At 37.8% G+C, this 26,739-nt stretch overlaps 1 protein-coding gene across 2 annotated transcripts; it reads left to right on the plus strand.

Moving 5' to 3' along the window:
• The first annotated feature begins 8,574 nt into the window (after positions 1 to 8,574).
• On the plus strand, positions 8,575 to 25,821 carry LOC104227244 (uncharacterized). Of its 2 annotated transcripts, XM_009779456.2 has the most exons (16): positions 8,575 to 11,678; positions 11,772 to 11,900; positions 12,042 to 12,233; positions 12,308 to 12,360; positions 12,464 to 12,767; positions 12,950 to 13,016; positions 13,137 to 13,310; positions 14,263 to 14,376; positions 14,992 to 15,179; positions 15,301 to 15,513; positions 15,604 to 15,879; positions 16,017 to 16,164; positions 16,272 to 16,405; positions 24,811 to 24,897; positions 24,976 to 25,035; positions 25,144 to 25,821. In XM_009779456.2, the coding sequence occupies exons 1-16, from the start codon at positions 8,973 to 8,975 to the stop codon at positions 25,147 to 25,149; spliced, it is 4,851 nt and encodes a 1,616-aa protein (XP_009777758.1). In that variant the 5' UTR covers positions 8,575 to 8,972; the 3' UTR covers positions 25,150 to 25,821. The 2 variants fall into 2 exon arrangements, with proteins under 2 accessions (XP_009777758.1, XP_009777756.1); XM_009779454.2 differs by having other exon boundaries at positions 8,576 to 11,678; positions 24,976 to 25,821.
• Positions 25,822 to 26,739: the final 918 nt, after the last annotated feature.

Consider the following 26,739-nt stretch of genomic DNA (forward strand, 5'->3'; position numbering starts at 1 on the left):
GAGCTTGTCGAAATGTTAACCCGTCGTGGTTCGAATGAGGTCAAAGGTTGATTCGGACGAGGCCGAACTCTTCTTTTTGGCAATGGCCCTTGGCCGTAAGGGTGTTATTTCGAGCTTGTCGAATTGTTAACCCGTCGTTGTTCAAACGAGGTCGAAGGTTGATTCGGACGAGGCCGAATTCTTCTTTTTGGCGAAGGCCCTTGGCCGTATGAGGTCGACCTCCTCTTTTTTGGCGATGGCCCTTGGCCGTAGGGGTCGACCTCTTCTTTTTTTTTTTTGGCGATGGCCCTTGGACATAGGGGTGCTGTTCGAGTTTGTCGAAATGTTAACCCGTCATGGTTCGAACGAGGTCGAAGGTTGATTCAGACGAGGGCAAATTCTTCTTTTTGGCGAAGGCCCTTGGCCTTAAAGGGTATTATTTCGAGCTTTTCGAAAGGTTAACCCGTCGTGGTTCGAACGAGGTCAAAGGTTGATTCGGACGAGTCCAAATTCTTCTTTTTGGCGAAGGCCCTTGGCCGTAATGGTGTTATTTCGAGCTTGTCGAAATGTTAATCCGTCGTGGTTCGAACGAGGTCGACCTCTTTTTTGGCGATGGCTCTTGGCTGTACGGGGTCGACCTCATCTTTTTGGCGATGGCTCTTGGCCTTAAAGGGTGTTATTTTAAACTTATCGAAATGTTAACCCATCGTCGTTCGATCGATATCGAACTCTTCTTTTTGGCGAAACCCCTTGGCTTTAAAGGGTGTTATTTCGACTTATCGAAATGTTAACCTGTTGTCATTTGGTTGTTGTCGAACTCTTCTTTTTAGTGAAGGCCCTTGGCCTTAAAGGGTGTTATTTCGAACTTATTGAAATGTTAACTCGTTGTCGTTTGATCGATGTCGAACTCTTCTTTTTGGAGAAGGCCCTTGGCCTTAAAGGGTGTTATTTCAAACTTATCGAAATGTTAACCCATCGTCGTTCGATCAATGTCGAACTCTTCTTTTTTATGAAGGCCCTTGGCCTTAAATGGTGTTATTTCGACTTATCGAAATGTTAACCCATCGTCGTTTGATCAAGGTCGAACTTTCCTTCTTTGGCGAAGGCCTTTGGCCTTAAAGGGTGTTATTTCTAACTTATCGAAATGTTAACCCGTCGTCGTTCTATCGATGTTAAAATCTTCTTTTGGCGAATGCCTTTGACCTTAAAGGGTGTTATTTCGACTTATCGAAATGTTAACCCGTCGTTGTTCGATCGAGGTTGAAATAACCCGTTGTCGTTTGGTCGATGTCGAACTCTTCTTTTTGGCGAAGGCCCTTGGCCTTAAAAGGTGTTATTTCGACTTATCGAAATGTTAACCTGTTGTCGTTTGGTCAATGTCAAACTCTTCTTTTTGGCGAAGGCCCTTGGCCTTAAAGGGTGTTACCTGGGGGAGTCCCAATTTGCTTAATTTTTCTTGTGCTGGGGAATATGATGCATTTCCTGGGGGAGTCCCAGTTCGCTTAATTTTGCTTGCATTGGAGAATATGATGCCTTTCCCGGGGGAGTCCCAGTTCGCTTAATTTTGCTTGCATTGGAGAATATGATGCGCTTCTGGAGTGACTGCCCCTACTTTTATTCTACTTGGAGAAATAGTTAGTTAAAACAAATTAAAAGCATTTGTTACCTCAGTTTGATCATGTTCCCTTCTCCGATTATGCTTTCAGTGGCCGCTACCAATTTGGCAAGGCCATCTGTTTTGATGTTTTGTGCCCCGGGTATCTGGTCGAGTTTATACTCGTCAAGCTCGGGCAGTAACTTATGAATTCCTACCTGATGTTTTCGTAACCTTTGTTCTTTTATTTGGAAAGTCACCGTGACTTGGTTGATGTCGGATTGTGAGTCATATCGGAGGATGATTCGCCGTGATCCATATTTGAGAGCTAGTTTCAGTCCTCTCAACCGTAGTAATTTAGATTAGAGTAGACTGTCTATGCCACATTCTTTGGAGCACGACCCTTCCTTAAATCCTGCATAAATATAAAATGTCCTGTGTACCGGACTATCATTTCAATAAATTTTAAATTACGAATACTAGGGACAAATAATATTATCTTATCAAGTAGGTCAGATAAGGCTTGTGCGAGAAAGAACCTCCCTCATATGACAGATCAGGTCCTCAACAAAGTTTCTTTAGTTGTTTATCTCTTTGATGTTGTGGGCCCCCAACTTTTTCTCTTTCTTTATTAAATTCCTCTATCTATATATCGAAGTTCAAGGCTCAGCCATTCTTATCAAGGTAAGGTAGGTATGTCACTTTGTTGACAACCATCCCCAATAAGTACAGCCCTTTTCCCACAACACCATATAGTATTATTCTTGTTGTTGTACTATAAAAATTGGGTTGTCATTCACAAATAAGCACCCATATATAGAAGGAAACCATTTTTTTCATCTTTGCAAAGCGAATTGTAGTCGATCTTTTTATGAGGTCAATTGTTTTTTCCTATATATGCTTTGCTGGGTTTATAGTACTTTATGTACCAAAAATGGGTTCGGCATTGTTAATGATTTTTAAAGTTATGATGCAAAAGGTTCATATTTCATACATTTCAAGCAAGAAAAAGAAGTAGCAAGTGTCCTTCATCCTTCATGCTGCTAATCTTCCCATATTTTATAAATGATGACTTGCGTTGTAGCACTATGAAGAAATAAACGGAAGTGAAAGCACCGATGGCGCGCAAACGACACTTCCTTATACTTATAAAGCTTAACTATAAGCCTTCAAGTCGAAAAATGACGTAGTCTTCCAATAGCAAGTAGCAACGTTTCATACCTGCAGAGACTAGACTCAACAACAACTTAAGTTGGTGTATCAAATTTGTTTGGCTTCCGTGAAGACGCTCCATAGTTGGAATTAAATTTTAGATCTAAAGGAAACTAAAATTTTAACTAGAAAATCCCCACAGACGGCGCCAAATTGTTTGACTCAAAATATATTAAAACCTTTTTGAACAAATTAATCAAAGATGAATAGGCAAATCATAGTTAAAGATAATTAACTCTAGATCCGAGATGAACAATATGAATAGAAAAACATAGCCGAGTATAAATATTAGCCATGATTATGGCCAGATTTAATAGCATAAAGAAAGATGCATTAAGTAACATTAAATGACAATAAGATGTAAATCAAGGAAAAGATTTACCAAATCTTGAGTGGAGCGGATCCTCTTTCATTTGGTAAAGACGAATGGTAACAGATACAAGAACCTTAAGACCCTTTTTAGATTTGATAGGTCTGGGATCACAGATCCTCTAATCTCTTTAAAGAGGTATGTTACATATTTTCTAAAGAGAGGGAGATGGAGAGAGATCCCCCCTTTTTGGGAAGTCATTCCCTCATATTTATAAGGGGATATCCATAGAAAATCCTAAAAAAAAGGGTACAATTTAGAGGGAATTAATATTCCTTTTAAGTATTCCAAAGCAAACTAGTTGTTTCATCACTACCCGATCTCGGCCTTATTGATGAGTGTCCGACCTCGGCCTGTCGGACCTCGGCCAATTGATGACTGTCCGACTACGGTCTGTCCTACCTTGGCCTTATGTTTCCGCGTGTCGAATTTCTCTGATCTAATTTTGGCCCATACAGTTAGAAGGCAAGGTTATAGCTTAAAAACGATGTAATAGTCAAACCAAACGGTTGGAGATCGGGGCCTCGAGCTGTCGTATATGAGGCCTCGAGGTCGAGTTGGGTAACCAGCTTGGAGGAATCGAGGGAGGATTAACAACTATCAGAGCTATGGAGGTGGCTCTTTATGATCAATGATAAGTAATAAATGAAGAACAATAATTGGAACACAATGAATATAAGCAATAAATGGATGCAATGAGACCAAGAGAACATGTTAGAGAGCAGAGAGAATGTTTTTATGTATTTAATATTGAGCATCAGATGATGTACAAATGACAAGGATCCCCTTTATATATGAGGGAGAACCCAAACATAGTAAAAAAGTATTTATTACAAAGTAAGATAGCTAGCACGGCTTCCTAGTAATCTGGTGCAGACTGGTACTATTCTTACAGGTGACGCCAGTTCGAACCACATGCCTAGGGAACTTTCCGCTTACCCTCGATAACCACAAACTCATGCTGCATCGAGGTCGAGTGTGAAGAGCCTTCGAGGTCGAAGCCTCGAGCTGCGTCCCCGGATCTTCGAAGCCTTTTTGAGGCTAAGGGAGAGACACAATGATCGTGAAATCGGACCTCCCGATCTCGCCCGTATACAACCCTCAAGCGCCCGACTGTGCGTCCTAAACACGCCTAACGCTCAAAGCTCGAGAATCGCCTAACAGTTCTTATGCAAATCATGTGTTGAATTCACTAATTAACATAGTTGACGCTCAATATTCTATAACAAATAAATTATTAAAATTCTTTTTATCTATAGGAATATGAAAATTATGAGTAACTCAAATAACGAATCATAATATTACATATTTACTAATTGAGAACATTGAGAGGGTGAATATCATTTGAAAATTTCTTCTGAAAATAGATAACCAAAATTTATGTCTTTGCTTGATAGATGTTCATGTCTTAGTACTATGTCTTTCAAATTTATCATACATTTATTATTTTACTATTTAAAGATAACTTATATTTAATCATGAATGAGTAATATTTTAAATTATAGGGTTGATAAAATTTATTGAATTTTTAAAGAGGTAAAATATGCAGTTTGATGGTATTTTTTAAGAAATTATAATTTTTAATTGCTTGAAAGTTAAGATGTTGTTAATTTATATTTCACAGTAACTTTAACAATATTGCATTATTTATACTTGTAAACATGCAAGATATTTTATTTTATATGAGTTTCTTTAATACTTTTTAATTTTCTCGAACTTTTAATGTGCCTTTTTATAATTTTTTTTTTGTGTTATAGTGCTATATTATTAATTTATAAATTTCAAAAATGAAAAAAATTGTGGGGCTTATGCCTCATGTATCAAGACTTTCGTCTCGCCCTGTATTACGTAAAAAGCTCCGCCTCACGCCCTCGCCTTTTAACACATTGCGTCCTCTCGTACTCAATTATGGCTTGAGGTACTCAACTTGCTTTGGCTTTTCTTCATTCTTTTTAATTAGTTTCATTAGTCTTCTCTCTAACCAATTCCCATAAAGTTTTACTACAATCTATGAAGTCCTAATTCCAAAAGAGTCGGTATAGGAGTATTAAAGATAAGTTTCATCGAAAGGAGCTAAAAATGAGGAAAAAACTAAAAAAAGGAAGATAAAGAAGTAGGTGAAAAACAATTAGCATAAAGGTGGAGAAATAAAATCCATAAGAAAATAAAAACAAAATGGTGTTTTAATCTATCTACACTATATTATCTATCTATACTATATTAAAAGTAGGAATCCCAAAAGTTAAAAGTTAAATTACTTAAATGCCCTCCAATATATATAACCTACCCTAAATTAAAAACAAAAAGTTGATGCCTACAAATATTCCAAACCAACGGATCATACTCATAATTAAAAGTCGCACTCGTTCCTGAACAAATTTGTTTGGTACTCTCCACTTTTCTCGCACCATAAGTTCCTTTATTTGATTAAGTTCTTATAATGGGCTTCTTCTATATGCCTATATAAAAGTAGATTTTGAAATTCTAAAACTTTACGAAAAATCACTATTCAATTTTTTTTCCTCTTCTATTATCACTTATTATCATGGAACTCAAATTTTATTGCCTGGCCAATTTCAAACGACGCTTGACTTGGTGGCTCTACCGTCGAACAAAAATTTTGTTCCTTGGTGAATTTCTTGTGATTTATCTCTCCAACAAGAGCTGTAAGTTGCCAGTATACTTTGGTTGAAGTTTAACTTTCTATTTGTCACTATTGATAAGGATACCATAGTTTTTAAGAAGAATTAAAGTCTTAAGAAATTTTATGATTTGTATCGTTATCTACAAAGATTTGATGCGTTTTCTGATTACAAATGTCGAACGTCTCCTAAATTATTTTAATTACTTTATTATGTAGTATTACCAATATATCAATATTTAGTAACACATATTATTAGTAAAAAAATATATAAACATCAATCGATGTCCCATGATTATAGTTTAAAATATTTAATAATTAATAATTTTTGAGAGAGTACTTTCGATAATTCATTATTAGAGAGAGAGTTTGCATGTTTTCAATGCTAAATATGACTCTTGTAAAATTTTATGTAAATACAAGAAATTCAGAATATTTGAAGTTACTTTTGGAAATTTTTGGTAAGAAAAAAGGTAGAAATAAATATGTGTGAAATTTATAACACAATCATGCGTGCGTAGGTTAATCTTAAGTGTTAAAAACCATTACTAAAGGACTCTCCCTTCGGGGAAAAAACTTTCAAAATATTTTTCTTTAAGGATACTAACGAGTAATTAATGATGCTAGACGTAATCAATATCTATATTTGTCTACCCATAATATTGATTAATATTCATTTTTTAGAGAAAAAAGATTATCACTTCAAATGGATAATAAATCGTTTTCCATTTGATTTGGTATTGTGGTAACTACTAACTAGAATACCTAAAAACTTTGTTTGTGAAATCCAATTAATCAAGATTTAATAGAAAACTGCAGTTGCTACCAAACATTGGTTATGGCGCCTATATTTTTTATTTTTTATTTAAAAAATAAAAAATATCTACTTTTCTCATTTATTTTTATATTAAGAGTGGGAAGCCTTAAATTAAAAAGTTAAATTACTAAAATACCCTTTTACATCATTTTAATGACTTAACTATAAAAAAAACTTATTCCTACAAAGAGTTGTCAAGTCAATGGTAAAAGTCACAACTATTCATTTTACCAAAGCGAACAATAACAATCATAACTATTCCTTTTAAGGAGTCACTTTACATGTGCATTTGTGTGTGTGATATGTTTCTTCTTTGTCCTTTATTTCTTAGATTTCGTGTTCCCATTTTGAGTTATTTTGTTCTCATTGCTTAACTTTACTCAATTGGAGTATATTTTAATGTTTATTTTGATTTAGTGATCAGTATTTATATTTCCACTGATTATTTATATCCTTACAAATTTGTGTCTTTAATTATGAGTACACAATAACCTTTTCTTTTAATGAGTATAAATATATTGGTTACTTTCATGTTGATAGTTTATGGAGAATAATACCTTTTTTAGTCGGCGGTTTATCGTTGGACCCCTTTCATATATTAAATTAGATATGTAATTAGAAAAAGCTGATTGTCCAGCATTTTGATAGTCTTTTCTTCTTGGATTATCAATATAAATTTTATATTCTTAATTTTATCCTCTATGCATGTTTCTGGATTCATCCGTTAACAAATAGTACCAAAGCAAATGTTTTAGTCTTTCTTTGTGTGCTTAGGATCTGTTTTCGTTTGTGCATGTTCCTGTACATACAATGATTAGTTGGTAGAATAAGTTTAACTACAAAAATTTAAAGGCACTGTATTATTAATTTGTTAAGTAGGATGATAAAACAGTTTAAGTTTGGTAAATAAAACAAATTGTTTATTTTGTTTTGATCATTTTTATCATATTATTTCAGATATTCATATCATCTACTCTTTGCATACATTTTTATTCAGTGAATGAAAAATGACTCATTATCCAATTCAATCCTTCGTATTTATAAATGACATTATAATTCCAACACACGCGCGCGCACACACATAAGAATTTGTGCATGATGTTTTTTTTTTTATAGGTAAAGTGTGAACAAAAATGGAGGAAAAAGATATATTTCAAATGATTCCTGTTTACAATAGAACTTTGTCCCTCGCTGGAAAGGAAGAGAAAGATGGGTGTTCCTCAAGCAAACAACAATAATTCTCCTAATAGTTTGATCATACATATATTAAAGTTTTGAAAGTATCTTTCATATTTAAACAAAATATAATGTTAACTAATAAAAAAGAAATTCATTTTATGATTGTTAACTGCAAATACTGATTACTTATTTATTTTAAATGATTATGTTTGGAAAATATTTGGTTGTAGTTTGAAAAATAACTATTTTGCGTTAAATTTGAAGTTGGAATTATTTGACATGAATTTCACTTAAAGAAGAAGTTAGAACTTTTGTGAGGGAAACATTACATCCTTTGAGATACTCAAATACAATTTTTAGGTTCACAATGTTTTAATATAAAAGTAAAATTAAAATAATAGATAAAATTATAAATTAAATATTTAATTGTAAATAATGTGTGTCCACGTGTCCTTATAACTAAAGAAATTTTTAAAGTATGAATATGATAAAGTTCAGAATATTGCAATACAAACTTTATAATAATGATATGAGATAAACGTGCAACGCATGTTTAGAGAGACTAGTAGAAAAATAATACCGTGTATCTATAATGAAAATATAATTCATAATTTTAATTTTTTAATTGTAATATTAAATTATTTGATTTGATTTGGATGAATACGAGTTTTTTTTTAATTAGGATAATAAATAAAAGCAAGTAAGTGAGAACAAAAAATCATAAAATCTCCATTTTCTCCTCATGCCAACAAAGACTGAAGAGTTGCTGAGGAGTCAGGACACAACTTCCCAGACATCGCCCCTCACGCTATCCACCCCCCCTTCGTTACCCACCCCATTACTCCCTTTTGTTTGTTAGGTGTATACCCACAAACACAGATATAGAGCGAAACAGAGACTCACTCTCTGTACGTACTTACCTATACATACAAAAACAAACCTTCAATTCGCCGATCGATAATCGTTGCTCCGATTCCGACGTAACTCTCACATTCTATTACTCACACCAGTAAGTCTCCCTTATCTCTTTCTATTTGTATAGAGGCTCTTATATCTGTTCAATTGGAGATACTGAGATAGGATTTCCGTATATATAGATATATACATATTTATAGGTTTTTAGGCGCATGAGATATATTATATGTATATGCATACGATTGAATTGCTATAGAACAAATTAATGGTGCATAAGAAGCGAACCGTCGCTCCTCGTTCCAAACCCTCGGCTGCGCCGGTGGCGGTTCTACCTGTCACCGACGATGCGGAAATCGAGCTGCTTGAATCGGACCTAAACCTAGTCTCGGTAAGTCCATCAGTTCGGAAGAAGCCGTCAAGCAAAAAGGATGCTTCGGCGGTTGCTGAAAGTGAGAAGAATGCCTTCTCAGCTTCTTATGCTTCAATTAAGCTTGAATGCGAGCGTGCCCTAACATCCCTGCGTCGGGGAAACCATACAAAAGCCCTAAGATTGATGAAGGAGCTGTCCAGCAAGCATGACAACTCGCCTTACACGGCTCTGATTCATCGTGTCCAGGGCACTGTTTGTGTTAAAGTGGCTTCCGTAATTGATGACCCCAATGCTAAACATAGGCATTTGAAGAATGCAATTGAGAGTGCTAGGAAAGCAGTATCATTGTCTCCGAACTCGATTGAGTTTGCACATTTCTATGCTAATTTGTTATATGAGGCTGCAAATGAGGGGAAGGAATATGAGGAAGTTGTACAGGAGTGTGAAAGGGCATTGGCAATTGAGAACCCCGTAGATCCTGCAAAAGAGAGCTTACAGGAGGAGAGCCAACAGAAGGTTGAGACACCTCATGCTCGGATTGAGCATGTACAGAATGAACTCCGAGGTTTAATTCAGAAGTCAAACATTGCTTCCATATCTACTTGGATGAAGCATATAGGCAATGGTGAGGAAAAATTCAGGTTGATCCCGATTAGGAGGGTGTCCGAGGACCCAATGGAGCTGAGGTTGGTTCAAGCAAGAAGGCCAAATGAGATTAAAAAGGCGACTAAGACACCGGAAGAGAGGAGGAAGGAGATTGAAGTCCGGGTGGCTGCTGCAAGGCTGTTGCAACAGAAGTCTGAAACTGTCGAGACAGACAATGATGTAGATAAAGCTTCGGATCTGACAACAGGATCAGGGCAGAGAATTGGTGAAAGGAGGAAGAGCGGTCATGCAAGGAAAAATGCGTCTTCCACAGAGAGAAAGAATTGGGTGCAGTCATATTGGAATTCCATGACTTTGGATAGGAAGAAAGAGTTGCTTAGAATTACAATTTCAGATCTCAAGGCTCATTTAAATGCATCAAAAGACAGATTGGCTAATGAATTGCTATCTGAGGCTCTATCATTTGCTGAAACCAATAAAGATTGGAAGTTTTGGGCATGTTGCCGCTGTGGTGAAAAATTTGTCGACTCTGAATCACACAACCATCATGTTGTGCATGAGCACATTGGAACTTTGCTGCCTAAATTGCAGTCTGTTTTGCCTCAGAATGTGGAGAACGAGTGGACAGAGATGCTTCTGAATTGTCCTTGGAAACCGTTAGATGTTAGTGCGGCAGCAAAGATGCTTGAGGAACAATCAAGATCTCAAGGACATGGTTTTCTTGATGAGACACACCCAAGAGATAACACAGAAGAGTCTAAGGATGACTTTTCTGATGTTTTCTGCAATGAAGGCGAATGGGATTCGTCACCTAGAAAGAAGAAATTAGGGGATAGAACGAACGGATATGGGGTTGAGAGCAGAGAATATGATAAAATATCAGACATCGAGTTGATGGATTGCGATGGAAACAATGGTACTAAGAATTGTTTCCTTCCTGACAAGTGGCCACTATCTGATGATCCCGACCGTGCAAAGCTTCTTGAAAAAATTCATGCTATATTCCAGACTCTTATTGGAAATAAATATCTTGCTTCAAGTCACCTCAGCAAGGTTGTTCATTTTGCAGTGGAAGAGCTTCAGGGTCTTGCTTTTGGCTCTCAACTTCTTAACTACAATGTTGATCAAACTCCCTTATGCATCTGCTTTCTGGATGCCCAAGAATTAAAAAAGGTGCTAAAGTTTCTGCAAGAGCTTTCTCATTGTTGTGGCTTAGGTAGGTATTCTGAGAAAATTAGTGCTAGTGATGGAGCAAGCAATGCTAGTCAAGGATTTGATGACCTGGAGAAAGTAGTTTTCAGTGAAGATGGTTCATGTTTATTGTTTGATGAGCATTTCCTGCCTTGCAAACTTACTCCCAGTTCATGTCCAGATACAGTTTCTATTGACAGAACTGCATATGTTTTGTCTAGTAATCAGTACCAGAATGGAGCTGAACTTGATTCCGCTGCATTGTTGTCCTGGATATTCACCGGTCCTTCAAGTCTGGAACAACTGGCATCCTGGGTACGTGCAAGAGAAGAGAAAGCACAACAAGGTATGGAAATACTTCGCTTTCTTGAGAAGGAGTTTTATGACCTCCAGGGTTTATGTGAGAGAAAATATGAGCATTTAAGTTACGAGGAAGCACTGCAGGCAGTGGAAGATCTTTGTTCAGAAGAAGGTAGGAAAAGAGAACATGCAATAGAATTTGTCCGACGAAGTTATGATTCTGTCTTGCGGAAGCGGCGAGAAGAGCTCATAGAAAGTGAGAATGAAGATACGTTTATCGGCAGTAGGTTTGAGTTGGATGCTATATCAAATGTTCTGAAGGAAGCAGAGTCTCTCAATGGCAGTCGGTTTGGTTTTGAGGAAACTTACATTGGTGGAACATCTCACCTATGTGACCTCGAATCTGGTGAAGAAGAAGACTGGAGACTGAAGGACTACCTTCATCAGGTGGACTCTTGTGTGGAAGTTGCACTACAGAGACAGAAGGAACATGTCTCCATTGAGGTTGGTGCATCAACTATGGTTTACTGCTGATTTATTTATTAAATTTCCATTTTTCTTTACTTGATTTCTTGTCTTTCAATTTCCCGAATTTAGCTGAGTAAAATAGACGCTCGGATCATGCGAGTGGTTGCTGGGATGCAGCGGCTGAAAGTAAAGCTTGAGCATGCATCTTCTCAGGATTATCGGAGGATTTTAGTGACACTGTTGAAATCATTTATGCGGGTGAGTACTTAGCATCTACCTTTGTGATAGTTCGTTTATTGCTTCCGGGATCTGTTACTTTATTTCTCTCTCTTACTTTATTCTAGCATTTACCTGTTTTACTATTCTTTTATGATGATGATTAACTTTCTCTTTCTTCAGGCAAATTTGGAGGATTTGGCTGAGAAAGATGCTACCGAGAAATCTGATGCTGCAAGGGAAGCTTTTCTGGCTGAACTTGATCGTGATTCTAAAAACAGTTCCGGCGGAGGCAATGGTTATTCTAAACATACACATGACAAAATTAAGGATAAGAAAAAGAATAAAGAATATCGGAAAACCAAGGATTCAAAGGTTGACTTTTGTTTCTGATGCAATTGTTAGTGTATACTAGTTGGAAGATAATCAGTTTACTCTCACTTGTGCAGCCTACTAGTGGTAATGAACTGCATTTGCTTCGCCATCAGACTATGGCAGATGGGTATGTCTTTTTTTAAAGAAATGCCTTTCCCATTAGCTTGAACTCCATGTTATGCAGAAAGCATGATGGCCTTTTATATCTGCAAAAACCTGTGCTGTTGCAGCTCATTTACAGTTACTCATGATGGAGAAGATCAAGGTGATGTAACTGTTGGAAATGGTGATTCCTTGGATGAACAGGAGTATAGACGTAGAATTGAACTCGAAGCAGAGGAAAGAAAGCTTGAAGAAACTTTGGAATATCAAAGACGAATGGAGAATGAGGCTAAACTGAAGCATCTGGCCGAGCAAAATAAGAGAACCACAAAAGCAGTTTCAGGAAGTATGGATGCAATTATGAAGTCTGATATTTACAAGCACTGTGATAATCGTCAAGAAATCAACGAGCAATGGAAGAGTAGTAAGAAGGTCAATACTCCTATGCTTGGATTCTCCTATCTGTGTGAGAGTTTCCCGTTCTATTCTCTGTTCTGTAAAATGAAAGTCATTGAATGTTGTGTGTAACTCTTGAAGGATATGCTTCTCTAAATTTTAGGACGAATTAATTGATTGTAATATATGACTTGCAAATTTTGGAATCCTTGATGCAGAAGAATGGATTTCCGGACAGTTTAGAAGTCCCAAAGCACAGTGCTGAAGGAATGACGCAAAATACTAGTAAGGCCCTTGGTCAATGTCAGGCACAATTTGTGCCAGCTAAAAGAACCCCTTGGCCATGCAGTGCCACTGTTAGGATGTCACATGAATTTTATATACTATTTTTTCTCTCTCGCTCAGGACTGTCAAATGAAGGAATTCCAGAGGATAGTACTCTGATATCTGCCCGACGCTCTGGAAGGAGAGGCAGACGTCAGAAAGATTCTAAGCTTATTGATGGGAAGTATCAGTCTGCTTCTGCTGAAAGGGAAAATAGTGAAGTTGGTGAACCAAGAGCTCTGGATGCTTCACCTGGTGAGTTACGATTGTTTACTTAACTATTCTGTAGTGCCTTGATTTGCTGGCGCTGAGAAATACCAGTTTTCTGCAGTTTATATCTTTGTTTTCTAATTTTAGCGTGTATTCTGTAGTTTGCTAAATTTGCATGTGAATTTTGGGCCCAACTGCTACCTTGGGTAGAAGCTGGTGGATTGATGACAAGTATCAAATTCGCATGTCTTGTAAATGAGTCAACCAGACCCAAGCCCCGTGAAAGGATGATAGTTTTTTCGACCAAAGGATCTAGTTGAAAACACGCTATATTTCAGGAGCATAGCACAGAAAGCTTATTTCAATTTAGTTGGAGTTAATTGGCTAGTTATTAACTGTTTTTTTATATAAGGTAAATCATATTATTAACAAGTGGGGGAAACCCGGTATACAAGTTATTAACTGTCCTATGGCTGTAAAGACCTGATACTTTGCTAGTTGATCTGAAGAGCTCTCGTAGTGCTGCTTTCTAATTTGATAACCACATATCTGTATTTGCATATTCGACAAATTAGTTACCACCAAGTTAGTCCTCGATGATCCTTGCCATCTCTTTCCATTTCGTCAGTCGTTTAATTCTTTCTAGTTTCATGGATATAACAGTGGAGTTCTGTTATTGCTTAACTATATCTTTAAGTAGGCATGTTAATGTTGTATCTATACAGTGGGACAATTTTATCCAATTGTATCTGCAATTGGGAAGAGGAAACTGTGGAGTTACAGTCAATTTGGGGCGAATTAGTTATTAGGCCTAACCCCTCTTACTTTCGCCACCCTTCCCCAAGAAATGAAAAGCCAAACTGGTGGGTGGAGATAGCTGCTTTTCCTTTTCCCTGTAGTTTTGTTATCGCCTCAATTTATTTTACCTTGTGTCTGTTTATGAACAATTCAGTATGATGCATCCTCTGAATTGATCTAGCTTTGATTTCAATACTAGAAAATAACGGTTCAGTAAATAGTGGAACAAAGACATTGAGACAGCTACATGTGGAGGATGATGATGAAGAAAGGTTCCAAGCGGACCTTAAGAAGGCCGTTCGGCAAAGCCTTGGTATGCATATTTATCTTTCTCTTACAGTCACTGGCTCTTTGAAAGTAGTTTGATGCTTATTCATTTGAGCTGTTCTGCATCTGTTTTTAATTTTTACCACTGTTATAAAAGTAATCTAAACATATGCCTGATGTACCTTCTCTCTTTACTTATCTATGGTCAGTGTAAAATCTTCTGAAAATATGATTCCCTCTATCTCATATTATGTGACACGCTGTCCTTTTTGGTCTGTCCGAAAAAGACTTACGCCTTTCTATACTTGGAAACAATTTACTAAATTCCCATTTTACCATGAATGACATAATTTTATAGCTACAAATATGTCATGGCATATTTAAGACCACAAGCGTCAAAAATCTCTTTAATAAAGTTTGTGTGCAGTCAAACACCTTCACATAAAATGAGATGGAGGGAGTAACAAAAAATGTCTTCTAAAAATGTGATAATCCGTCAGTTGCTTGAAGATTTAAACAACCTCGATATCTGTACTCTCTTGCTGGCTGAGATTTCATTGGAACTCGTTGTACCTGTTATGGAGAAGCAATTTCACTATTCCTCCACTTATTAAAGTGCTCTTCCCGCATTCTCATTCTTAACTTCTTTTTATAATGCTAGACACATTCCATGCACATGAGAAGCTGCCGTTGCTGCCAAGTTTAGGGAATGGACATATTTTGCTCCCCAACGCTGGGACTTTGAGTAATGAAAAGACTACTGGAGATGTAACTGTAATGGATTTATATGGCACTGGGCTAAAGAATGAAGTTGGTGAATACAATTGCTTTCTAAATGTCATCATACAGGTTTGTTCACAAGGACTGATCCTTTTTTTTTTCCATCATAGGATGAGTTCACTTGTATTGTGCTTCTTACTGATATTCATATGTAACATGCTCTGAGATGCCTCTTATTGTGTTTCTTTAGTCATTGTGGCATCTAAGACGATTTCGAGATGAATTTCTGAGAACAGCATCCGAACATGTTCATGTTGGTGATCCATGTGTGATATGTGCTTTATATGACATATTTACTGCTTTGAGCACCGCTTCAACTGAAATATGCAGAAAGACAGTTGCTCCTTCTTCTCTGAGAATTGCCCTCAGCAACCTGTATCCTGATAGTAATTTTTTCCAGGAGGTGAATCTGAAATTGTATTTTTAACAACTGGCTTTCTGCCTGTTTAAAATAACTGGCTCAAATTTTGATTAACATAGTACTGATCTACAGGGTCAGATGAATGATGCATCTGAAGTGCTTGGCGTAATATTTGATTGCCTACATCGGTCGTTTACATCAGCTTCAGGTGTTTCTGATACTGAATCTGCGGATAGTAGCTGCATGGGCACGTGGGATTGTTCAAATGGTGCTTGTATTGTACATTCTCTTTTCGGGATGGATATTTTTGAAAGAATGAACTGCTACAATTGTGGATTGGAGTCTAGACATCTGAAGTATACATCTTTTTTTCACAATATTAATGCCAGTGCCCTCCGAACAATGAAGGCATGTTCTTCAAAGCAATTCTGTGATGGCACATTAATTTCTATTCTGCATAATAATTTTATGAGGTTCATAAAGAAAGAATTTGGTCAATTAGCATTTTACTTTCTCCTGTTTAAGTTTCATGTCCTTTCCTTCAGGTTATGTGTCCAGAAAGCTCCTTTGATGAGCTTCTGAATCTTGTTGAGATGAACCATCAGCTGGCTTGTGATTCTGAGGTCGGTGGCTGTGGGAAGCTTAACTATATCCATCATATCCTCTCTACTCCACCGCATGTGTTTACTATAGGTATCTGTTTTCTTTTGATTTTCCTTTCTTGTTTCTGCCATGAGTGGTCTATATCTCAAGAAAATTGTCACATGATCGTCAGTTTCTTTTCTATTCTTTTCCTTCAGTTTTAGGTTGGCAAAATACTTGTGAGAACGTAGATGACATAAAGGCAACATTATCAGCTCTATCTACTGAGGTGGACATTGGTGTACTTTACCGTGGCCTCGATCCTAAAAACAAACATCGCTTAATTTCAGTGGTAAACCTATTTTGACTCTTTTATCATTGTCTTCTGAAAAAAAATCTGTGGCTTGACATGCTGAGGGTATATAGTCCCAATTCATCGCTTCATCAGTATTTTCGTTATTCTTGGTCCATGATTAGTTGTTTTATGTTGTCTGCTAACACTATTTCAAATTCTAAATAAGAAAATTAAGAAGCTGTAATTGAAACGATATCAAGTTGCTGGCCTTCTGCATGCCATCCGCTTTTCTGATGATCACTTGTTCCTGTTTGATGATTCTTGCATGTTTATTTCATATATTGCATTCTCAACCAATTTGATTGCACACATAAACGGATGGTAGTCATCTTTGGCTCTCGGCGAATTATGTTGATACTTATTTATTTTTCCTTGAAGGATTGATAAGGATTACGATTATCTTGTGTTCACTTTTCATACGAGTACCTCTGTCAACTTATGAGCACTTTGGGCATTCTTTATTGATTTTGGTTTAAATGGTGACGTTCCAATTAATCCCGAGTTTATTAATTTCCATTTTGGAATACCAACAATATTAGCTTTGCTGTTTCAACTTCAGAGCTGGATTAATTTCAATAAAGTGGGTATTTACCATGGAGACCAGTGTTCAAATTTCCATTGACACAAAATATTTAGATTTCTATCCATTTGGCCAAGCCTTGGACAGAATTATTTTGTACCTGTGTTGGTGGAAAATAATAGGTACCCTGGAGAATAGTCGATGCACGCACAAGTTTGGGCGAACATCCCTGCTGAATAAAAAAATAGGCGAAATGGCATCGTGGCCACTTAAATTTGCATTCATTTGTAAAGCCGATAGATGAACGTGCAACTTTCCCATTTGATCACTCCTACTCCACCAACTAGGGGTGTGCATTCGATTTATCGATTCGATTTTGACCCTTATCGATAATTACTTATCGATTATCGATTTGTACATATGCTTATCGTTATCGTTTCAATAAGGTTTCGATTTTTTCGATTTCGATTTATCGATTTTTGGGGCTTATCGATTCGGTTATCGATTACACCAATAAAAATTTTTACGGGATTCCACGGAAAGTATATCGCTACAAACACACCTAACTAATATGGATAAAAGGAAGCTAAAATAAGAAGAGCACCGTTTATAACATAAAAATTGTGTCAACAAACACATGCAACGAAACTAAAGTAAGGGATCAAATGTATGCCACCAACACTCCAACGATATAAACAAACAAAAAATCAAAATACATCATCACGGCTAATTCTGTTTTCCATTAATTTGAACTTCATTCCCTTGAGCTTTAAATATGATCATTCCTTAAATGTGGTAGAGGAAATAATAGGGTTAGGGACTTAGGGTAAAGGAAAGGGTATTATAGAATAAGGGTAAAAAAATTAAAAAAATTTTAAAAAAAATTACTGTAGCTTATCGGTTTATCGATAAACCGATAATCGAAGAGGACAAAATCGAAATCGATAAATCGATAAGGAAAATTTTGAATTTGAATTTGAAATCGATAAATCGATAAATCGAAATTGATAAACCGATAACAAATAATCGATTCGATTTATCGATAAACCGATTCGAATGCATACCCCTACCACCAACGCGTGATCCTCAACTGCGCTGACAAAGATGACACAGTACATTTTAAGCCTTTTATTGTTTGACACGTGTGATGAGTATGTCCCATTTTATAAGAATTAATTTATCAAAATTTAAAATTCTTTATCCTTCTCTTCTTTTCCCAGAAGTGTTCATTCATAACGATGGGAATACAACCGGAAAACCTTCCAATTTTGCTAACAAAATCTCTTAAGCTATTGTCATTTAAATGCCTCTCTGAAAATCCTCCTTCATTACTTCCCCATAATCGTCTCCTCACTTAGACCACCATACAAAGATTCACAGAAAAACACCAGCGCTACACCTTTTTGGCATCGGCAATAAACTAGATCAGAGAACATGAACGGCATATCACCGGAAAAAAGAAGTCATCTGAAAAATTCAGTCCTTATCCTCTCTGATCATCCCTTTTTACTTCTTGAATTTCTCACTCTTGAAACCTTCCAAAGACCATATCTGAAAAGAAAGATGCTAGACGAAACACTTTAGTCCATCGTATTCTCCGATGGTATTATCGAAAAAGATCCAAATCTCAATTTACACAGCAGAGAAATTACCAACAACAACATACCCAGTATAATCCCATGGTGGGGTTTGGGGAGGGTAGTGAGTACTTAGACGTTACCCCTACCTGGAGAGGTAGAGAGGCTGTTTTCGATAGATCCTCGGTTCAAGAAAAGGTGGAGAGGAAGAATAGGGGAGAAGAAGAGGAGGAAAGAGGGGGGAGAAAGGTGATAAGCAAAGAGGAGAAAAAGTAGCATCAAAACAGCAGAGAAATGACCGAAAAGGCAAAATTGTTTTGAATTTTTTTTCTTTTGAATTCTTGATTTCAAGCCTTTTAACAGAGACCCATGTCACTGAATTCAAAGACCTAAATCTCTTTGTGAATTACGAAGTTGTGAACTTTATTAATAAGAGGAAAAAAGCGAACAAAGTGACAGAAAATGAATTCTACTTGTTAGAATAGTTATGTAAATAGGAGTAAATAACCCTAATCCCATATGTATTAGGAGTAGGACATGTTATGTGTATATATATATATATAGGGCTCATTGTATTGTGTTTAACATAAGAGAATAATATTAATAATATTTTCTCCCGTGCATTCTCACATGGTATCAGAGCTAGGCCCATCCCAATTTATTGTTACCGATGTTGGGCCCCCATTTATATTGTCCACGCTCCAGTTGCAGGCCTGGGCGTGAGGGGGTGTTAAGTTGTGTCCCACATCGGTGGGTTATGGGTATCTTGGTTTCCTTATATGGTCTTGGACAATCCTTACCTCACAGACTAGCTTTTGGGGTTGAGTTAGGCCCAAGGTCCATTCTTATCATGGTATCAGAGCAGCAGTGAGAAAACATCCGGGAAAGAAAACCCACCCAAAACAGTCGTCGTGCATCAATTCCGGCGACCTTTTAGGGCTGTTTTTCGAAAAAAATCAATTTCCATCGGTGTTGTGCAAAAACCAACACCACCAACCACAACATCCCCCAACCCCCGGCGACCAAACCCCATCAAACACCTCCGGCAGACAACCTCTCGCGCGCCGCCACGAGCTGCCCGGAGGATTTTTTTTTCCTGGCGAGATCTGGTTCACGCGCCGGCGCATGGAGCCCTTTCCTGCCATTTTTTGACGACGGATCTTCAGAACAGTTGGGTCGGCTACTAATTCCGACCCTACCCATCCTGTTTTCGTTTGATTCCGACCACTTTGAGTTTTTTTCCGGCATCTACACAGATTTTTTCCGGCAGCTACAGTAATTTCCCGGCAAAAACAATGTTTCCTTCATCTGTTTCAACGAGTTTTCACGATGTCTTTGGGAGTCGATGCTTTCGGGTCTAAAAACCCGGGTTCTGGCAGTTCCGGTGTTATGATTACCTCAGAACCTTTAATGGGAGGTTCAAACTAAGCTTGGGTTTCGTCCGTCGAGTTGTGGTGTAAAGGTCAAGGAGTTCAAGATCATTTAACAAAAAAGGCTAGCGAAGGTGATGAAAAGGCCATAACACTGTGGGAGAAGGTCGATGCTCAGTTATGTAGTATCCTGTGGCGATCTATTGATTCCAAGTTGATGCCCTTGTTTCGTCCATTCCAGACATGTTATTTAGTTTGGGAAAAGGCTCGTAATTTATACACTAATGACATATCTCGTTTCTATGATGTAATATCGCGAATGACAAGCTTGAAGAAACAGGAATTGGATATGTCTACTTACTTGGGACAAGTAAGTAGTATTGATTAGAATTGGATATGGAAGAATTTGAGACATTGATGTAGTTTCTGCTAGTATAGAAAAGCAACAAGAGCAACGACAGAAGATGTTTCTAGTTCTTACACTCGCTGGACTCCCTAATGACCTTGATTCAGTACGTGACCAGATTTTGTCTAGTCCGACTATCCCCACAGTTGATGAATTATTCTCTCGATTACTTCGCCTTGCTGCAGCACCAAGTCACCCAGTGAGCTCATCACAGACACTTGACTCATCTGTCCTCGTATCCCAGTCAGTGGACAATCGGGCATCTCATACTATGGAGAATAGATGAGGAGGAGGTCGTTTTGGAAGATCTAGACCCAAGTGCTCTTATTGTCATAAACTTGGACACACTCGTGACGTGTGCTATTCTTTACATGGTCACCCACCCAAAAATGCTTATGTTGCTCAGACTGAGACTACAGGTAACCAGGGTTTTTCTTTATCTGAAGGGGAGTATAATGAGTTCCTTCAGTATCGAGCAATTAAGCAGACATCTCCACAAATAGCCTCTGTTGCTCAGACTGATACTTCTATTGCTGATAATTCTTTTGCTTGTGTTTCCCAGTCTAGTACGCTTGGACAATGGGTTGTGGACTCAGCCGCTTCTGATCATATCTCTGGTAATAAATCACTTTTGTCAAATATTGCGTATTCATAGTCTCTTCCCACTGTTACTTTAGCCAATGGGTCTCAAACCAAAGCAAAAGGAGTTGGACAAGCGAATCCCCTACCCTCTGTCACTCTAGATTCCGTCTCTATGTCCCTGGCTGTCCTTTTAATCTTGCATTTGTTAGTCGTTTGACTCGTGCCCTCCATTGTGGTATATATTTTATTGATGATCCCTTTATTATGCAGGACCGTAGTACGGGGTAGACGATTGGAACATGACTTGAATTAGAAGGCCTTTACTACCTTAACTCACTCAATTCCTCCAAGGCATGTCTAGTTACAGATACTCCGGACCTAATTCACAGACGTTTAGGACATCCAAGCTTATCCAAGCTTCAGAAGATGGTGCCTAGTTTGTCTAGTTTATCTACATTAGAGTGTGAGTCATGTCAGCTCGGGAAACATACCCGAGCCTCCTTTCCTCGTAGTATTGAGAGTCATGCTGAGTCAGTTTTTTCTTTAGTTCATTCTGATATATGGGGTCCTAGTAGAGTCAGTTCAACATTAGGATTTCGTTATTTTGTTAGTTTCATTGATGATCATTCAAGAAGTACTTGGATTTTCTTAATGAAAGATCGTTCTGAGTTGTTTTCTATATTCCAGAATTTTTGTGCTGAAATTAAAAATCAATTTGGTGTTTCTATTCGCACTTTTCGCAGTGATAATGCCTTAGAATATTTATCCTCTCAATTTCAGCAGTTTATGACTTCTCAAGGAATTATTCATCAGACCTCTTGTCCTTATACAGGTTATACCCCTCAGCAAAATGGGGTTGCAGAGGAAAAGAATAGGCACATCATTGAGACTGCTCGCACACTTCTCATTGAATTTCATGTTCCGTTGCGTTTTTGGGGCGATGCATTTCTCACAACTTGTTATTTAGTTAATCGGATGCCTTCCTCTCCCATCCAGAATCAGATACCGTATGCAGTATTGTTTCCCCAATCACCCTTATACTATGTTCACCCTCGTGTTTTTTGGAGCACTTGTTTCGTTCATAACTTAGCCCCCGGGAAAGATAGGTTAGCTCCTCGGGCTCTCAAGTGTGTCTTCCTTGGTTATTCTCGTGTTCAGAAGGGATATCGTTCTTTACCCCTTCTGACCATTCTTACCACCTTGATATATCTGAGGTCTTACTATACCGACCTTTAAGGAGTCTACTATAGCTCCTCCTTCACCTTCCGCCACAGAAGTCTTACCCGAGTCTACTATAGCTCCTCCTTCACCTTCCGCTACAGAAGTCTTACCCATTCCAACCGTTGGGTAGTCTAGTGTGGCTCGTCCTAGACTCCCTGCCACAAGAACACCACTCTTGACATATCATCGTCGTCCGCACCCAGCATCAGGCCCAGCTGATTCACGTCCTACACCTGACCCTGCTCCTCCTGGGACTTGTCTCTTCCTAGTACACCGATTGCACTTCGGAAAGGTATACGGACCACCCTTAATCCTAATCCCCATTATGTCGGTTTGAGTTATCATCGTTTGTCATCACCCTATTATGCTTTTCTATCTTCTTTGTCCTCTGTTTCCATCCCTAAGTCTACCGGTGAAGCATTGTCTCATCTAGGATGGCGACAAGCTATGATTGACGAGATATCTGCTTTACATACGAGTGGTACTTGGGAGCTCGTCCCTCCTCCTTCAGGTAAATCTACTGTTGGTTGTCGTGGGGTGTATGCAGTCAAGGTTGGTCCGGATGGTAAGGTTGATCGTCTTAAGTCTCGTCTTGTTGCCAAGGGATATACTCAGATATTTGGGCTCGATTATAGTGATACCTTCTCTCCTGTGGCTAAGATAGGATCAGTCCGCCTTTTTCTATCCATGGCTGCTGTTCGCCATTGGCCCCTCTATCAGCTGGACATTAAGAATGTTTTTTTACATGGTGACCTTGTGGATGAACTTTATATGGAGCAACCACCTAGGTTTGTTGCTCAACGGAGTCTCGTGGCCTTGTATGTCGCTTGCGCCGGTCACTTTATGGTCTAAAGCAGTCTCCTCGAGCCTGGTTTGATAAGTTCAACACAGTTATCCAGGAATTTGGCATGATTCGGAGTGAAGCTGATCACTCTGTATTCTATCGGCATTCTGCTTCGAGTCTCTGTATTTATCTGGTGGTCTATGTTGACGATATTAATATTACCGACAATGACCAGGATGATATTACTAAATTGAAACAACATCTCTTTCAACACTTTCAGACTAAGGATTTGGGCAAACTAAAGTATTTTCTGGGTATTGAGGTCGCTCAGTCTAGCTCAGGTATTGTGATCTCATAATGAAAGTATGCTTTAGATATTCTTGAGGAGACATGAATGACAGGTTGTAGACCTGTTGACACTCCGATGGATCCAAATTCTAAACTTCTGCCAGGACAGGGAGAGCCTCTTAGCGATCCTGGAAGATATAGACGGTTGGTTGGTAAATTAAATTACTTTACAGTGACAAGACCTGACATTTCCTTTTCTGTGAGTGTTGTGAGTCAGTTTATGGATTCTCCGTGTGATAGTCATTGGGATGCAGTTGTTCGCATTCTTCGGTATATAAAATCAGCTCCACGCAAAGGTTTATTGTTTGAGGATCGAGACCATGAGCAGATCGTTGGATATTCAGATGCTGATTGGGCAGGATCACCTTCTGATAGGCGTTCTACGTCTGGATATTGTGTCTTAGTAGGAGGAAATTTGGTGTCCTGGAAGAGCAAGAAACATAATGTGGTTGCTCGGTCTAGTGCAGAAGCAGAATATCGAGCGATGACTATGGCGATATGTGAGCTAATTTGGATCAAACAGATGCTCAAGGAGTTGAAATTTGGTGAGATTAGTCAGATGAGACTTGTGTGTGATAATCAAGCTGCTCTTCATATTGCATCAATCCAGTGTTCAGTGAGAGAACGAAACACATTGAGATTGACTGTCACTTTGTCAGAGAAAAGATACTCTCGGGAGATATTGCTACAAAGTTTGTGAAGTCGAATGATCAACTTGAAGATATTTTCACCAAGTCCCTCACTGATCCTCGTATTAACTACATATGTAACAAGCTTGGTACATATGATTTATATGCATCAGTTTGAGGGAGAGTGTTAGAATACTTATGTAAATAGGAGTAAATAACCCTAATCCCATATGTATTAGGAGTAGGACATGTTATGTGTGTGTGTGTGTATATATATATATGGCTCATTGTATTGTGTTTAACATAAGAGAATAATATCAATAATATTTTCTCCCGTGCATTCTCACACTACTAAACAAGTGTTTTTGAATCTGGATTTGATGAGTATCCATTGAATTATTCCTATCTTGATGCTGAAACGGAAGTTGGACGGAGGATGGGACGAAAGAGAGGAGAGAGTGAAAGAGGTGTAGCTGGGACCCGAGGGAGGGGTGACGGAAGAAACAAGGGTATTTTTGCTTTTTTCTTTATTATCCTTTTTGTTTTTTGATAATAACTAATCAAAAAAATTGTAAGTTACGCGCCTTATAGCAGTTATGTGCACGCATTATTGCCATGTCATCTACACCTCCTCCGCATAGGCATACTCAACGGTCAAATGTGTTTATAACACCCATTTTATTAAGTAGAAGTGTTCAAATGGAAAAATTATTAGTTCGTATATCAGCTTTGCAAATAGGTACAAGTTTAAGTGGTCACGAGGTCATTTTGCCAAAAAATAACCATTACTACAAGAAGTATCCTTAGTCCCAAGTTAGATGGAGTTGGCTATATGAATTCTCACTATCCTGTTGCATTCCAATATTCAATCATTTAGATTCTCTATTACTAAGAAGTACTCTATATTTTCTGCTAATATACAAATCTCTAACAAGTTGTTTACTTTAATCTTGATACTTCCTCAGGTTTGCTACTATGGGCAGCATTATCACTGCTTTGCCTACGGTCATGATCATGGACGGTGGGTCATGTATGATGACAAAACGGTGAAGGTAAAAGTTTCTTCTTCCTCTTCCGATTCGTCTTGTTATTATTCTAGTTTTTGTAAATTAGGGGTATTTGATATTCAGGTAATTGGCGGCTGGGATGATGTTCTTGTTATGTGTGAAAGAGGGCATTTGCAACCGCAGGTCCTCTTCTTTGAAGCTGTAAATTAGGATGACTTAAAAGATGATACCTCTCTTTTCAATTAAACGGAATTCAGCTTATAAAATATGCCTGCCTATACCGCACTGCAGATGTGAATCAGCATGTTTTTCCATTCAAGCGGCAACCTTATTGATCTGACCTTCACATGCTGTTTTGACTGAGCTAAAAGCTGCAAATTCTTATTTGGAAAATGTAGATGCTGTACAAACCCAAGCTGTAGTAGCATACAATCAAGTTTTGTTGTGATGAAAAGACTATAGGAGTCATCGGCATGCGGGTGCCAATTCGAAAAGTGAAAACTCTGTTTCATCATTGGTGCACGTCAGATCATAGGAAAGAAAGAGCAGGTACTGATGCCCTTGATACCTGGATACCGTCGGCAGAAGCATGTTTTTGCATCTGCCAGTTCTCTAAATTTTTGGAAATCCTTACAATAAGGTGGCATGCTGCATTTGCTACCAGTTGCCTGTCCTGGAGAGAGGTCTGGATTTCTACTTCCAAATGGCAGCAAAGTACCTTTTACATGATATTTGCTTCTGTACACAGGAAATGCTAGGAAATTTGCATCTTAAAACCTTTCAATGTAAGGAAGTTGTGTATAATGGTCGTATGTTTTTAGTGATGCAGTTTATAGTAGGTGCTTCCCACCCCACTTCTGGGGGGAGTAAATTTTGAGTGCTCTAGAATTGATGGGAATTTTGTATATGACAGATGATGACGAGAATGAAAAGAAAGAAAAATTGCTAATTGTTTGTGAAGCAGGAAAACACCTTGCAGACTGCTGATTCAGTATTTCCCTTGCCAGTTTTTTCTCTTTTCATTTTTTTGGATAATTCAGTGAAGATAAAGATCTCATGAAGTTTAAAACCAGCACTAAGGGTGCTGAAATAGCAGTCTCCCACTTACCCTGAAGGGAGCTAATAAAGTTTAACATACTGTCAGCATTTTCTATGTATCCAGATTTACACCAGCAAGACAGCAAACGTAAACAAATGAACTTAATTCTGCTGATAGGCTCTGCTATGTTCACAAGTCATCCGTGGTTTCTCTTTTAGGTATCGGTTGACTATACTCTATTTTTCTTCTTAATCAAACCCCTTAAAACTCCAGTTAGCCAGCAAATCCATGGTCATTCTTGGCATTGTCATCTTCACCTTGAATACATTCAGGAGCATGTGACACTTGGGAGGTGACTACAGAGTGAATGACGATTCGCCTCTCTTTTTTCTGTTTCCTTCACACTGTTGGGGTGGTATACTCCTCTTTTGGTAAATTGTAATTTTATGGAGGTTTTGGTTGGTCCATCTCTGGCTCTCTTTTTGAGTTGTGTTTTTTTTTTTCATAAACCTCATGGAGACTTTTATAGGAACAAAAATTGCCTTACGAAAAAGGAGTTGAAAAGAGAAGGCACTACAATATAGATAGATAGATTCATGACCCTCGACGTTAAAGAAATATAATTAAAGCTTTATAACAAAATTCGAATAAAGAATCAGTTTTATTATATGTTATATATATAATTTATACCATTAAGCAAATGAAAAATACTAACCAAGGAAAGTGACTAGGCCTTCTTTATAGTGTCCATGACACTAACTTTTTTTAGGTACAGTATATGATTAACATCTATGCTTTCCCAACTTGACGCATAGAATCTAATGTCCAAAATAAATTGTAGTCAATTT

This window comes from Nicotiana sylvestris, chromosome 3, assembly GCF_000393655.2.
Source record: "Nicotiana sylvestris chromosome 3, ASM39365v2, whole genome shotgun sequence".
Lineage (NCBI taxonomy): Eukaryota > Viridiplantae > Streptophyta > Magnoliopsida > Solanales > Solanaceae > Nicotiana > Nicotiana sylvestris.

What these genes read in the sequence shown, in the direction of transcription:
- LOC104227244 (XM_009779454.2), top strand. Translation starts at nt 8,973, where the DNA reads ATGGTGCATAAGAAGCGAACCGTCGCTCCTCGTTCCAAACCCTCGGCT. An exon ending in CATCAGACTATGGCAGATGG is followed by an intron (nt 12,361 to 12,463) that starts GTATGTCTTTTT and finishes GTGCTGTTGCAG; the next exon opens with CTCATTTACAGTTACTCATG. An exon ending in ATGATGACAAAACGGTGAAG is followed by an intron (nt 24,898 to 24,975) that starts GTAAAAGTTTCT and finishes TTTGATATTCAG; the next exon opens with GTAATTGGCGGCTGGGATGA.